We start from the raw sequence: 14615 nt of genomic DNA on the forward strand, positions 1-14615 counted from the left end.
ACTGTGAGAAGTGTGTCCAGCTTCAGCTTCTAACAAGCCACATTAAGGAGTTCAAGCTGGAACTGGATGAACTCCGGAACTTTTGGGAGGCTGAATACTTTGGATACTGTTGGGGGTTTGACCTAACAAAGGAAAGTTTAGTCTCTGGTACTGTCTGCCTCGGTGACTCAGAATGGAATGGGGCAGTGGGGGTGGGCAGAAGAGGCATACTGTGGTGATAGGCATTCCTTAGTTAGGAGAACGGACTGGAGGTTCTGTGGGCGAGAATGAGATTCCCGAACTGTATGTTGCGTCCTAGGTGCAAGGGTCAGGGATATCTAGGATTGACTCTTCAGCATTCTGAAGTAGGTGAGTGAACACCTAGAAGTCAAGCTCCATGTAGGAATGCATAGGGTGTGATATTGTTCTGTTGGTTAGAAATGATAACAAATCATTAGAAAGAGGTGACACAGGGTCCATAAGACCATAAGACATAGTAGCAGAGTTAGGCCATTGAGCCCATCTAGTCTGCTTTGCCATTCCATCATGGCTGATCCCGGATCCCACTCAAACCCATACACCTGCCTTTTTGCCGCAACCTTTGATGCCCTGACTGATCAGGAAATGATCAACTTCTGTCTTAAGCATACTCACGAACTGTATTTGACTACTACACAGTCTGTGGCAGAGCATTCCACAGATTTACTACCATTTGGCTAAACAATTCCTTCCTGCCTCTGTTTCAGAGTGTCGTCCCCCACAGTAGGAAACTTCCTCTCTACATTCACCCTAACTGGTCTTTCAGCAGTCAGTAAGTGTCAATGAGATTCCCCCCTGCATTCTTGTAAATTGCAGTGAATACAGGCCCAGAACTGCCAAATGCTCCTCATATGTTAACCCCTTCGTTCCCAGAATCATTCTCCTTGTGAACCTCCTCTGGACTCTCTCCAAAGACAATGCATGGAGTGACAATATTCTAAGTGTGACCTGACTAGTGTCTTACAAAAGCTCAGCATTATCTCCTTGCTTTTATATTTTATTCCTCTTGACACAAATGCCAACATTGCATTTGCCTAGTTTACCACAGACTGAACCGTGAACTAACTTTCTTGGAGTCTTGCACAAGGACTCTTACATCTCTGCACCATTGAGGTTTGAACCTTCTTCCCATATAGATATTAGTCTGCACTATTGTTCATTTTACCAAAATGTGTTACCATACATTTCTCAACATTGTATTCCATCTGCCACTTTTTTGCCCATTCTTCCAGCTTGTCTAAGTCCTGCTGCAATCGCATTCCTCAGCACTACCTTCCTCTCCACCTATCTTCGTACCATTCACCAATTTTGCCACAAAGCCATCAATTCCATTATCTAAATGATCCAGAATGTGAAAAGTAGTGGGCCCAATACTGACCCCTGAGGAACAACACTAATTACTGGCAGCAAACCAGAAAAGGACCCTTTTATTCCCACTCACTGCCTCCTGCCTATCAGCTGATCTGCTATCCATGCCAGCATCTTTGCTGTAATGCAATAGGACTTTATCTTGTTAAGCAGCTTTATCTGTGGCACCTTATCAAACACCTTCTGAAAATCCAATTAAATGACATCTACTGGCTCTTTTGTCTACCCTATTACTTTCTTGAAGAACTCTAACAGGTTGGTCAGACAAGATTTCCCTTTACAGAAACAATGCTAACTTTGACTTATTTTATCATTAGTCTCCAAGTACCTCGAAACGTCATCCTTAATAATAGAATCCAACACTTTCCCAACCACTAAGCTCAGGCTATCTGGCCGATAATTCCCTTTCTTTTGACTTCCTCCCTTCTTAAGGAGTGGCGTGACACTTACAATCTTTCAATCCTCCAGGACCATGCCAGAATCAAGTGATTCTTGAAAGATCATGACCAATGCATCCGTTACCTCTTCAGCAACCTCTCTCAGGAGTCTGGGATGTAGTCTGTCTGGCTCAGGTGACTTATTCACCTTAAGACCTTTGAGTTTGCCTCAGTCTTTTTCCTTTGCAATAGCAATGGTACTCAATCCTGCTCCCCGACACTCATGGACATCTGGCTCACTGCTACTGTTTTCCATAGTGAAAACAGATGCAAAGTACACATTAAGTTCATCTGCCATTTCTTCATCCCTCATTAATACTTCACCAGCATCATTTTCTAGTGGTCCAATATCAACTCTGACTTCCCTTTGACTCTTTATATAATTGAGTAAACAAATTGCTATCCTGTTTTATTTTATTGGCTAGTCTGCCAAAATCCTTCTGAGATTACTGCCTTTGAGGTCCTGCTTCTGAGCTTCTTTCCTAACTCCCTGTACACTTTTTTCATGACCTCCTCCATTTTTCTTCCTATGTCATTGGTACCAATATGTACCACAACTTCTGGCTGCTCACCGTCCTTTTTCAGGATGTTGATGTACCCAGAAAAATCTCAGACACTGGCACCTGCGAGGCAAACTACCATTTATATTTCCTTTTCACGTCTACAGAATTGCCTTTCTATCCCCCTTACTTCTGCCATCCTTATTGGTTCCGTACACTTCTAAGCCACAGGGCCAAACTCAGTGTCAGAGCCACGACTGCAGCTGCTTCCCCGGTAAGATCACCTTCCCCCCAAAAGGTACTCAAAATGGAGTAATCATTGTTGAGGGGAATGCCACACAGGTGATAACAGGGTTTGAAAGGTATTGGATCATTGTGGATAGAGCTCAGGGTGAAAAAAAAACCCTCACGTGAGTCATATACAGCCCTCAAACAATAGTAAGGATGTGACTGACAAATTCGAATGGGAGACAGAATATACATGCCAAAAGACCAATGTTACAATAGTCATGGGAGCTTCAGCATGCAGGTATATTGGGAGAATCTGATTGGTGCTGGATTCTAGGGGCTGAAATTTCTAGTGCCTACAAGATAGAAGTTTAAAGCAGTTTATTCGTGAGCCGACTTTAGCGCTAGCTATGCTGGACTGGATGTTGTTTTGAACCTGAATTGATTAAAGAGCTTCAGGTAAAAGAACCCTTAAGGGCAAGCGATCGCAATAAGATCGAACTCACCCTGAAATTTGAGAAGGAGAAGCGAAATGTAGATGTATCAGTATTACAGTGGAGTAAAGGGTATCACAGAGGCACAAAAGAGGAGTTGGTGAGAATTGACTGGAAAAGAGCACTGGCTGCGATAATGGCACAACAGCAATGGCTGGAAATTATTGCAGGAATTCAGAAGCTCAGGATACATACATCCAAAGAGAAAGAAGTATTGAAAAGGAAAGATGACATGACTGTGGCTAACAAGAGAAGACAAAGCCAACATAAAATCCAAAGAGATAGCACCTAAGAGAGCAAAATATATTCTGAAGTTAGAGGATTGGGGATTTTTTAAAAACCAAAAGAAGTCAACTAAAAAGTCATTAAGAAGGAAAGAATGAAATACAAAAGTAAGCTAGCCAATAATATCAAAAAAGAATACCAAATATTTCTTCCAGTAAATAAAGTGTAAAAGAGAGGCAAGAGTGGATATCAGACAGCTGGAAAATGATTATGGAGAAGTAGTAATGGGGTGCAATTAAATAGCAGACAAACTGAATAGTATTTTGCATCTGTCCTCACTGCTGAGGATACCAGCAGTACAGTGGAAGCTTTAGGTGTCACGAACCATGCAAAGTCTGAAGATATCATAACAAGGGCGATGGTTCTTAGGAAACCAAAATGTCTGAGGGTGGGTAAGTCATCTGGATCAGATACCATACACCCCATTGTTTTGAAAGTGGTTGCTGAAGAGACTGCGGTGGCATTAGCAATGATTTTTCAAGAATCACTAGATTCTGGAATAGGTCTGGAAGACTGGAAATTTGTAAATGTCCCTCCACTCTTCAAGAAGAGAGTGAGGCTGAAGAAAGGAAATTATCGGTATTACATGGAATTACAGGAAAGATTCAAGGATGGATGAAGCTGTGGCTGATTGTTAGGAGGCAAAGAGTGAGAATGAAGGAAATCTTTTCTGGCTGGCTGTCAGACACTAGTGGTATTTCAGGGGGGTCATTTTACATTATATGCCAATGATTTGGATGGTAGAATTGATGGCTTTGATGTGAAGATTGCTGGCAATATGAAGAAAGGTGGAGGAGCAGGTAGTTTGGAGGACACAGAGAGGCTACAGAAGGACTTAGGTAGATTAGGAGAATTGGAAAAGGACCGGTAGATGGAATACAATGTCTGGAACTGTATGATTATGTACTTTGGTAGAAGAAATGTAAGGGTAGACTATTTGCTAAGTTGAAAGAAAATAGAAAGAACTGAGGTGCAAAGGGACCTGGGAGTTATTATGGAGTATTCCTGAAAAGTTAATTTGCAGCTTGAGTCTATTGAGAGAAAGGCAAATGCAATGTTAGCATTCACTTCAAGAGAATTACAGTATTATATAAAAGCTAGGATGTGGTATTTAGACTTTATAAAGCATTGGTGAGGCCTCACGTAGAGCATTGTGAGTAGTTTTTGATGCCTCATCTTAGAAAGGATGTGCTGACACTAGAGAGGGCTCAAAGAAGGTTCACAAAAATGATTGAATGGCTTGTCATATGAAGAGCTCTTGATGACTCTGCGGCTGTACTCACTGGAATTCAGAAGTGTGAGGGGTTACCTAATTGAAACATGCCAAATGGTGAAAGGTGTTGATAGATTGGATGTGGAGGAGGATGTTCTCTATAGTGGGAGAGTCTAAGATCAGACGATACAGCCTCACAATAGAAGGCTTCCTTCAGAAAAGAGATAAAGGGGGGATTTATTAGGCCAGAGAGTTGCAAATCTGTGAAATTCTTTGCCACAGGCAGCTGTGGATGTAAAGTCTTTATGTATATTTAAGGCAGAAGTTGATAGAAGCTTGATTGGCCAGGGCATAAAAGCATATGGGGAAGGCAGGCGAATGGGCCAGAGAGGAAAATTAGGTCAACCATAATGAAATGGCGGAGCAGACTCAATGGGCCAAATAGCTTAATTCTGCTCCTATATCTTATAGTCTTATGGTGTTGTCATACCCAAGATGTAATACAGAGGCTCCCAAATTCCTTTGTAAGGTATTGGTCAGACAGTACCTGGCGTACCGTGAGCAGTTTTGGGCCCCTCTTCTGAGAAATTGTGTGCTGATGTTTGAGAGGGTCCAATGGAGGTTCACAAATACTGGTTCCGTGGAGCTGTGCAGATGCGTATCTGGGCAATAGCAGAAATATTCCTACACACATAGCCTTTGTTGCCATGCAACTTGATTTTTTTTCTTTTTTATTGTGTAGTGGTAATTTAAAGTCCTGTACATTTTCTAGTCTATATGACAATTTCCTGCTTGGAGGAATTGTTGGGCAGTGCAGCTGAAAGAAAAAAGAAGAAAATTCTTCACATGAATTCTTCATGAAGAGGGTGAGGAATATTTGATGCCTCTGGGCCTGTAGGCAAAGGAGTTTAGAAAATTGAGGGGAGAACTCATTGAAACCTGCTGAATATTAAAGCTCGTAAAGTCCTAAATGGGATGGATATGGTTTATTGCCAGTTTCCGTGCTGTATGACTTTATGAATCTATAGTAAACTTCTCTGCTGATGGAAAGAGAAAACCACGTAAATGTTTGACTTTGTTATAACAAGCATAACTCCTAATGTTGAACTATGCAAAGTTCCTGACTCAATTACCAAATTGTAGCTCCAAAGTAACAATGAAACGTGAGTACAGCTTTTGAACACGAGTGTATATTGGTAACCAGTACTGGTATAGCTGTTTTCACATGTGAGGTAGTAAAACTAGAGACCCTGAAGGGGGATTCAAAGCATGTAACTATTTACTTTAACAATGCGGAAATTGTTCTCTAGATCTGTCAAAGAAGGTGTCATCTGTATTCAATTCTGAGCATATATTGGAAAGATGTAACATAAAGGAAGGTAAGCAGGTATAATCAACACACATTACAAATTGATCCTAATAGTCAACAACGACATTGCCATGTAATTCGGAACAAATGAAATCTCCATTCCATTCTGCTACCACAAAGAAAAATAAATAAATAGCGAATAGTTCTTCGTGATTTAGAACAACTTGAATCAAAAACGATTGCCTTCTGTTTACATCTCGTCTGCAGAAAAGTCATTGAAGTTAAAATGTCTGATTTAACAGCTTAAGTTGGAACTCCTGACCCTGTCCAGTGTCGGCGGGCATCACTTCTTTAGTAATAAATAATAGTTTCTATGCTCAGTCAGGAGACTTTAGAACAAATCTACCTTGTCAGGTGATGATGATCAAATTGCGACTGGGTATACGTTTTCCCCTTCGGGAGGAGCTGGGACCACAAATCCAAGGCAGGACGGGAGCCAATGGACTGCTGAGAACATCCTGATCTCTCAAAACAGCATCCGAAGAAATGTCACCCATATGAACCCCTGTTCTATTAAATTCCTCTCGTCAGAGCTTCTGCCTGGTGTGCTGATGTTTTGGAAAGTTTGACTTTTTAACTGAGATTTATGCCATCTGGATTATTTTGTCTTTTCATCGCTCGAGAAAAATGTGGTAATTTTCTATGTGGTTATGGGAGATAGCTGTGCAGAACCTGAAGACGTTGTACCTCAAATTATATGTCACTAGCTGCATCATGAGATTTTTTTTCAGGAGCATTAACGTGGCTGAATAGGTATTCTGGAAACTCTACTGCATTGAAAGCCAATGGGCATCCTTCACCTGAACTCTGTCCATCCCAACAGCAACGGGAACAATTTTAATAGTTAAACATGCGAATCATTACACATCATATCTGATCAGGTTGACTTTTCCATCAGGAGCCAAAGCACATTCTCCTTACCCTCTATGAACACCTTCTTCACAACCTCTATGTTCCTATTAATTATTCTATATTTCTTCGCGGGATTGCCTTTTAATCCTGAACATCTACATATATGTCGATAATCAAACGATCGTTCAGGGTTCCAGAGAGATGTAGTGCACTGAGTTTCCAGCACTGTCAATATTAGTAGTCTGTTCCTGGAAGTTACAAGACGCTTTAGCGAATTACTGGGTTTAAACTGCCCACAACTAAAGAATTCAAACTTGGAATGAATTAAATCGGTTTGTGACTAGGAATGCCGTAACGCCCGAACATTATTGACATCACATCGACGTTTACTTGAAGGAATACTAAATGGAAACAAGGGAACATTTTGAATTAATTCCTGTATCACAGTGTATTCCTGTTTTTTTTTCCTTTAGTATACTGGCGTAATCCTGCGAGAGGTGAAAGTTGGGCCCAGACGAGGTCACTCTTCCTTCAGTTAGTCCTGACGAAAGGTCTCGGCCTGAAACGTCGACTGCACCTCTTCCTAGAGATGCTGCTTGGCCTGCTGCGTTCACCAGCAACGTTTATGTGTGTTGCTTGAATTTCCAGCATCTGCAGAATTTCTGTTGTTTGCGAGGTCACACGGCCTCGTGTTCCACACCCACAAGCACCCTTGATCTTAGTTTGTCCAGCCAGCCGACGCCTATCCGGCAAGATCTCCAGTGAACGTAGGGCAGAGATATCCTATGAATTGTCTAACATTTCCCAAACAACTAAAGATAAACCTTCAAGACGTTAGTGACTTTAAGTGTAACAAAGTAAGTTGAATAGTAAAGATAAAAACTTTATTAATTCATCACAGGAATAAAGAAGAAAAAATAAAAGCCTTACAATAAATACGCGAACAAGATCAACGTCTCACTTACCAAAGACTTTCAGAGTGATGGTCGCTGAGCTTTGTAAACCGCTGGCTGGAACCATGTTCACACGGTATTCCCCACTGTCCATCATTTTCACCGACTTCAGCAGTAACGACCCGCTGGAGGTCATTAGCACAGCCCGCGATGTATACTCATTACCAAAAGATACGGTTTGATAGATCCACCGGACGACTAATGTTCCATTAACAGTCCAGCCTCCACTGCTGACGTTGCTCGACGGCTGCACTGAAAAGTGTGCATCTGATCCGATAGACGCATTGATTTGCCTGTTCTCTACCGTTATCGTAAACTGCTGAGACTCACCTGAGGAAGGAAAAATCGTAAAGAGTGGATAAAGCGATAAAGCCGGATAGACTGGAGAAGTGTACTTAGCTCAATAAGCACAGATACTTAATATCTGTACTCAAATCAATGAGAACGCCACTTGAAAACAAATCTTCCTTCCTACAACCACCCACCGCTCTGTTGATTCTCTGACCATTAATGGTCCGAGAGACCCTCACCAGCAAGTATGAAGAAACAAAGAACAAGCGCTGCGAAAGGCAAAACCGCCATATCGACAGAACAGCTCCTATCATCTGTTACGCTTGGGAGACAGAACGGCACTTCCTGGTCTCTGGGCAGGGTAACTTGATACAGTCGTCAGAAGTAGCAGTTCATTGGACTGAGCCCCGCCCAGTTGACAAATTTCCAGCGAATCAAATTTGCTTACACCTCTCTCTCTCTCTCTCTCTCTCTCTCTCTCTCTCTCTCTCACACACACACACACACACACACACACACACACACACGAACGCGTACCCTTACGCACCGCTGTCATTTAAGACTCTGATTTTTTTTCCCCGTTGGTGTTTTTGCCTGAGTCTGCTAACAATTCGTTCTACCCTATTATTATACCACCCACTGCACCAGTGGTGTTAAAACACATTCCCATCCCTGCTACTTACAAACGTATTTGGCATTGCTTAGGATTTATTCGTTTTATGTAAGATCCTGAGTAGGTATGACTTGGTGGGGGAGAATATCCAGAACCGGGTAAAAAGGTTCTGAGTGAGTGAGATGCAATTAAAATGCAGACATGGAGGTGTCTGTACTCAAAGAGGGCAGTGAAAATTTTGCATTCTCTGTCTCAGCGAACTTTGAACGTCGCGGTGGTTGGGGCCAGGAAGTGAGGACTACTAGGGGCCGTCATTCTGCATTTCCAGCTGAGACTGAAGAGAGTTTGGATTTATTGGAGTTAATGCTGAGCGTTGTACGGATCGGAGTATAATGTGAGACTAGCGTCAGATTAGCCGGGATCTTCTCGCCGGGTGCAGCGGAACGGAGGAGCCACATGTTCTGTTCCACGGTCGCACGTTTACAGATCTTATTAACGACCGTTTCGCACAAGTCCGGGTTTTACACTTAGAAAAAAAGAAGTGGAAATCAGAATTTTCATTATCTACCTTGTCAATCTCTCTCAGCGTTCTTGTCTATCCTTTGACGCGAGATCTCAACACGCCTGTCCTAATCTTGATATAATGTAGACTGGATTTCATGTGTAATTTCGTTCAAGCCCTGTGCAGGTTAAACAATATTTCGGAAGTTGGTTTTCCAAAATCGTTGTTACACGACCATCATGATATTTGTCTTCAGAGCACGCAATAGTTTCATGTCAAAATAATTCCGTTCCCATATTTAGGCACCTAAATCCTACTATCAGCATTTACAAAGACAAACACCACCGACATTGTTTCTGCAAAGTATATTTTGCTTCTTGCATTCATGGAAACCACGTGTTACTGCACAATACCTTCTTGAAGAGAAGTATGAATAAACAACAACAACTATATTTTTAATCCTGTGGAGCATATAATTATTTATTTATTAGTAATCTCGCTGTTGAGACCGTGGCACAGTTTGGTCCAAAATAAATATTTGCTTGCTCTCTGCGTGTCTCGGTTCTGAAAATGAAGGCAAAAGTATTGTGGAAATTCTCATATTTCTGATGTTATTATCTTCCTTTGTAATCGGTTTGTTTCTATCCACCAAATGTTCCCAACCCGAGAATGCTAGTTCTTTCCGCCAGTTCTCCATGCAGACGATGTTTCATGTATTCCCTAACCGCAAAGAGAAAGAATGCTACTGGGTTTCAGAATAAATTACAAAATAATGTTAAACGCTAATGCGGAGTGGTTCCATCTATGAGCAGGGCGTTTAGGACTTCTTAAATGAGCCATGCCTCAAGAAAGCGTCGTCTATCATTAAAGAACGCCACCACCGAGGTCATGCTCTCTTCTCATTGATACCATAAGGAAGTAGACAAAGAAACCAGACATCACACACTCCAACGGTTCCGGAACGGTATCTATCCCTCTACCATCCGATTTTTGAATGAATATTCAACCATGATCAGTATCTCAGTACCTTTTCAGGACAAAATCTGGTGATATTGCACCTAATTCTCATTCTGACTAAAGGAGAATCATAACTGTACACTATGATATCACCATAGCATTGGAGAAGGATAGGAATAGACAAGTTAGGGAAACGTTTCATTGGAGTAAGGGGAAATATGAGGCTATCAGGCAGGAACTTGGAAGCATAAATTGGAAACAGATGTTCTCAGGGGAAAGTACGGAAGAAATGTGCCAAATGTTTAGGGGATATTTGCGTGGGGTTCTGAGTAAGTACGTTCCAATAACACATGGAAATGATGGTAGGGTACAAGATCAGTGGTGTACAAAGGCTGTTGTAAATCTAGTCAAGAAAAAAAAAAGAAGAGCTTATGAAAGGTTCACAAACAAGGTAATGATAAGAATCTGGAATTTTATAAGGCTAGCAGGAAGGAGCTTAAGAATGAAATTAGGAGAGCCAGAAGGGGCCATGAGAAGGACTTGGCGGACAGGATTAAGGAAAACCCCAAGGCATTCTTCAAGTATATGAAGAGCAAGGGGATAAGACATGAGAGAATAGGACCAATCAAGTGTGACAGTGGAAAAGTGTGTATGGAACTGGAGGAAATAGCGGGGGTACTTAATGAATACTTTGCTTCAGTATTCACTACGGAAAAGGATCTTGGCGATTGTCAGGATGACTTGCAGCAGACTGAAAAGCTTGAGCATGTAGATATTAAGGAAGAGGATGTGCTGGAGCTTTTGGAAATCATCAAGTTGGATAAATCACTGGAACCGGACGGGATGTAGCCCAGGCTATTGTAGGAAGCAAGGAAGGAGATTGCTGAGCCTCTGGCAATGATCTTAGCATCATCAGTGAGGACGGGAGAGGTTCCGGAGGATTGGAGAGTTGTGAATATTGTTCCCTTATTCAAGAAAGGGAGTAGGGATAGTCCTGGAAATTATAGAGCATTTGGAGAGGCATAATATGTTTAGAAATAGTCAGCATGGCTTTGTCAAAGGCAGGTCGTGCCTTACGAGCCTGATTGAAATTTTTGAGGATGTGACCAAACACATTGATGAAGGTAGAGTCGTAGATATAGTGTATATGGATTTTAGCAAGGTATTTGATAAGGTTCCCCATGCAAAGCTTATTGAGAAAGTAAGGAGGCATGGGATCCAAGGGGACATTACTTCGTTGATCCAGAAATGGCTTGACCACAGAAGGCAAAGAGTGGTTGTAGACGGGTCAAATACTGCATGGAGGCTGGTGACCAGTCGTGTGCCTCAGGGATCTGTTCTGGGACCCCTACTCTATGTAATTTTAATAAATGACCTGCATGAGGAAGTGGAGGGATGGGTTAGTAAATTTGCTAATGACAATATATTTGGGGGTGTTGCGGTTAGTGTAGAGGGCTGTCAGAGGTTACAACAGGACATTGATATGATGCAAATCTGGGCTATGAAGTGGCAGGTGGAGTTCAACCCAGATAAGTGTGAGGTGGTTCATTTTGGTAGGTCAAATATGATTGCAGAATATGGCATTAATGGCAAGACTCTTGGCCATGTGGATCATCAGAGGGATCTTGGGGTCTGAGTCCATCAGACCCTCAAAGCTGCTATGCAGGTAGACTCTGTTGTTTCGAAGGCATACGGTGCATTGCCTTCATCAATTATGGGACTGAGTTTTAAAGCCGAGAGGTAATATTGCAGCTATATAGGCCCCTCGTCAGACCCCACTTGGAGTACTATGCTCAGTTCTGGTCGCCTCACTACAGGAAGGATGTGGAAACCATAGAAAGGGTGTAGAGGAGATTTACAAGGACATTGCCTGGATTAGTGAGCATGCCTTATGAGAATAGATTGAGTGAACTCGGCCTTTTCTCGTTGGAGCGACGGAGGATGAGCAGTGACCTGATAGAGGTGTACAAGATAATGAGAGGCATTGATCGTGTGGATGGTCAGAGACTTTTCCCCAGGGCTGAAATAATTATCACGAGAGGGCATCATTTTAAGGTGCTTGGTAGTAAGTACAGTTGAGATGTCGGGTAAGTTTTTTACACGGAGAGTGGTGACTGCGTGTAATGGGCTGCCGGTGGCGGAAACGATAGTGTCTTTTAAGAGAATCCTGGATGGTTGCATGGAACTTAGAAAAATAGAGGGCTATGAGTAAAGCCTAGGCAGTTCTGAGGTAGCGATATGTTTGGCACAGCTTTGTGGGCCGAAGAGCCTGTATTGTGCTGTAGGTTTTCTATGTTCTATGTTTCTATGTGATAAATGACGTCAGTGCCAATACAGTAACCTCTAGTGACGTATTGAAAGAGTAAGAGCGCAGAAAGCAGGCGAGAGGGTGGCACTGCAGGAGGACAGTGTGGAATCCGCGGACCGGGGTTTATTATGGAGCAATGGTCACTTGCGTCCCCAAGCCGTCTCTTCCTTGCAGATATGTCCGCTGTGATTTCGCACCTCGGCTCCTCTACCTCCATAATGTTAACTGTCGCCTTAACATCGCTAGACGGAAACGACGGGTAACACGACCATTGTTCCATAGCATTCTCCTGGCCAATGTACATTCACTAAAGAGCACGTTATAGGGCCAAGGGGTAAGATTGCTGTACTGGAGGGAAATAGGTAATAGCCGTGTTTTCTGTTTCACTGAGACAATGCTCACCTCTAACACTCTGTCTCAGTCCACCAGATGGACCGGTCGGCAGCATCAGGTAAGAACAGAGGCGGTAGCGTCTACTTCATGAGTCGGGCGGAGAGTTCTTGTTTCATTCTTGTTCTCCAGACCCGGCGGATCTAGCGATTAAGTGCCGACCATCCTACTTACTGCAGGAATTCCCCGCCGTGATCATCACCGCAGATTATATAATGTTAAAAACAGATATCAAGGAAGAACTGGGTGCATTTAATATCATTATAAAGAATCAAGAAACTGTTAAATACCTCGTGGGTATCTTGTGACTTTCTTATGACCATGATGTAATTGAGTATCTTGTGAGCATGATGTAATGGTCTTGTGATGGTGGGTTGATTTCCCGCAAGTGAGAGGTCAAGTGATGACATGTTCTGAACAGGTATACAACGGTAAACCCCTGTTGCTGCGTATTCGTCTCATGACGCAGTTTCGCTTGAAAGTGGAGTTTTACTTTCTATTCAAAGTCTAGTATTGGAGAGTGAAAACCTTATTAAAGTACGGGAAGCTTGAGGATTGAGAAAAGTTGGTGTCGTTCGGAGGTTTAATATATGATCGACCTTATTAAATCTTCGTTCAGAAATAGTAACCTGCATTTGAGATAACCCCTGTAATATCAAGAAATTTTGTGCAGTGTTCATTCGCCAGAAAAAGGTCAGTTCCTCTAAGCCATTTTATTTCCTTCGTCGTGAATCCTTTGGACGGAATCAACAGTAACATCACTTCTTCGAAGAAATCCGTTTCCAGAGAAGGCTGCTCTTATTGACTGTGTAAATCATTTGGACTTTCGAATTTACCATTTTAAGACTGTGTTCAAATTTACCACTTTAAGAAATGTTCCAGAGTTGCCGTACAGCAGTTGACTTCTGGTTAAGTTAGTCGTTTGAATACTTTTCAGTATTGTTGAGCGGAGTTTAATAAATGTTTATGTTTGTTTTAAAAAAAAACCTGACTCAATTATATATATTCATTGTAGCTGGACTCGTGACAAAACCAAGAAAATAAGATCTAAGACTACTGGCACAACCGATCAACAGATGGTGCAATAGCCACAGCTCTACACACTGTCCTTACACATCTGGAGAAGAGGGATGCTTAATGCTGTTCTTGGACCACAGTTCAGCATTCAACACCATAATTCTCTCCATGCTCGACAAGAAGTAGCGACCTCGGCCTTCACCCTACCTTGTGTAGCTGGATCCTAGACTTCCTGCCAGATCGCTGGCAGGTGGCAAATAGGGGCTCCTTCATCTCTGCCTCTCTGGCCCTCAACACAAATGACCCTCAGGGCTGTGTACTAAGCCCCCTCGTTTAATCTCTGTATACTCATGACTGTGTCGCTACACACTGCTCCAATCTGCTAATTAAATTTGCTGACGACACTACAGTGTCTGGCCTAATCTCAGATAATAACGAGGCAGCCTACAGAGAAGAAGTCACCACCCTGACACAGTGGTGTCAAGAAATCAACCTGTCCCTCAATGCACAAAAAACAAGGAGCTCATTGTGGACTACAGGAAGAGTGGAAACAGACTATCCCATATTGACATCAATCGATCTGGGGTTGAGAGGGTGAAAGGCTTTAAGTTCCTCGGCATAAACATCACAGAGGATCTCACGTGGTCTGTACATACCGGCCGTGTGGTGGAAAAGGCTCAAAAGCGCCTCTTTCACCTCAGACGGTTGAAGAAATTTGGTGTGGGCCCTCAAATCCTAAGAACGTTCTGAAGGGGCACTATTGAGAGCTGCATCACTGTCTGGTATGGAAACTGTACCTTCCTCAATTGCAGGACTCTGC

The 14615-nt window shown here is 42.5% G+C and overlaps 1 protein-coding gene across 6 annotated transcripts in view; it reads right to left on the reverse strand.

The window, feature by feature from the left end:
• Positions 1-8354, reverse strand: part of LOC140201648 (cell adhesion molecule CEACAM5-like) — a 107419-nt gene extending 99065 nt beyond the window's left edge. For all 6 annotated transcript variants that reach the window (XM_072266097.1, XM_072266095.1, XM_072266096.1 and 3 more), the window contains exons 1-2: positions 8248-8354; positions 7730-8047 (exon numbers count right to left, since the gene is read on the reverse strand). In XM_072266097.1, the coding sequence (XP_072122198.1) occupies positions 7730-8047; positions 8248-8299 (370 nt within the window). In that variant the 5' untranslated portion in view covers positions 8300-8354. The remainder of the gene's footprint in view (positions 1-7729; positions 8048-8247) is intronic.
• Positions 8355-14615: the final 6261 nt, after the last annotated feature.

This window comes from Mobula birostris, chromosome 8 (assembly GCF_030028105.1).
Source record: "Mobula birostris isolate sMobBir1 chromosome 8, sMobBir1.hap1, whole genome shotgun sequence".
Lineage (NCBI taxonomy): Eukaryota > Metazoa > Chordata > Chondrichthyes > Myliobatiformes > Myliobatidae > Mobula > Mobula birostris.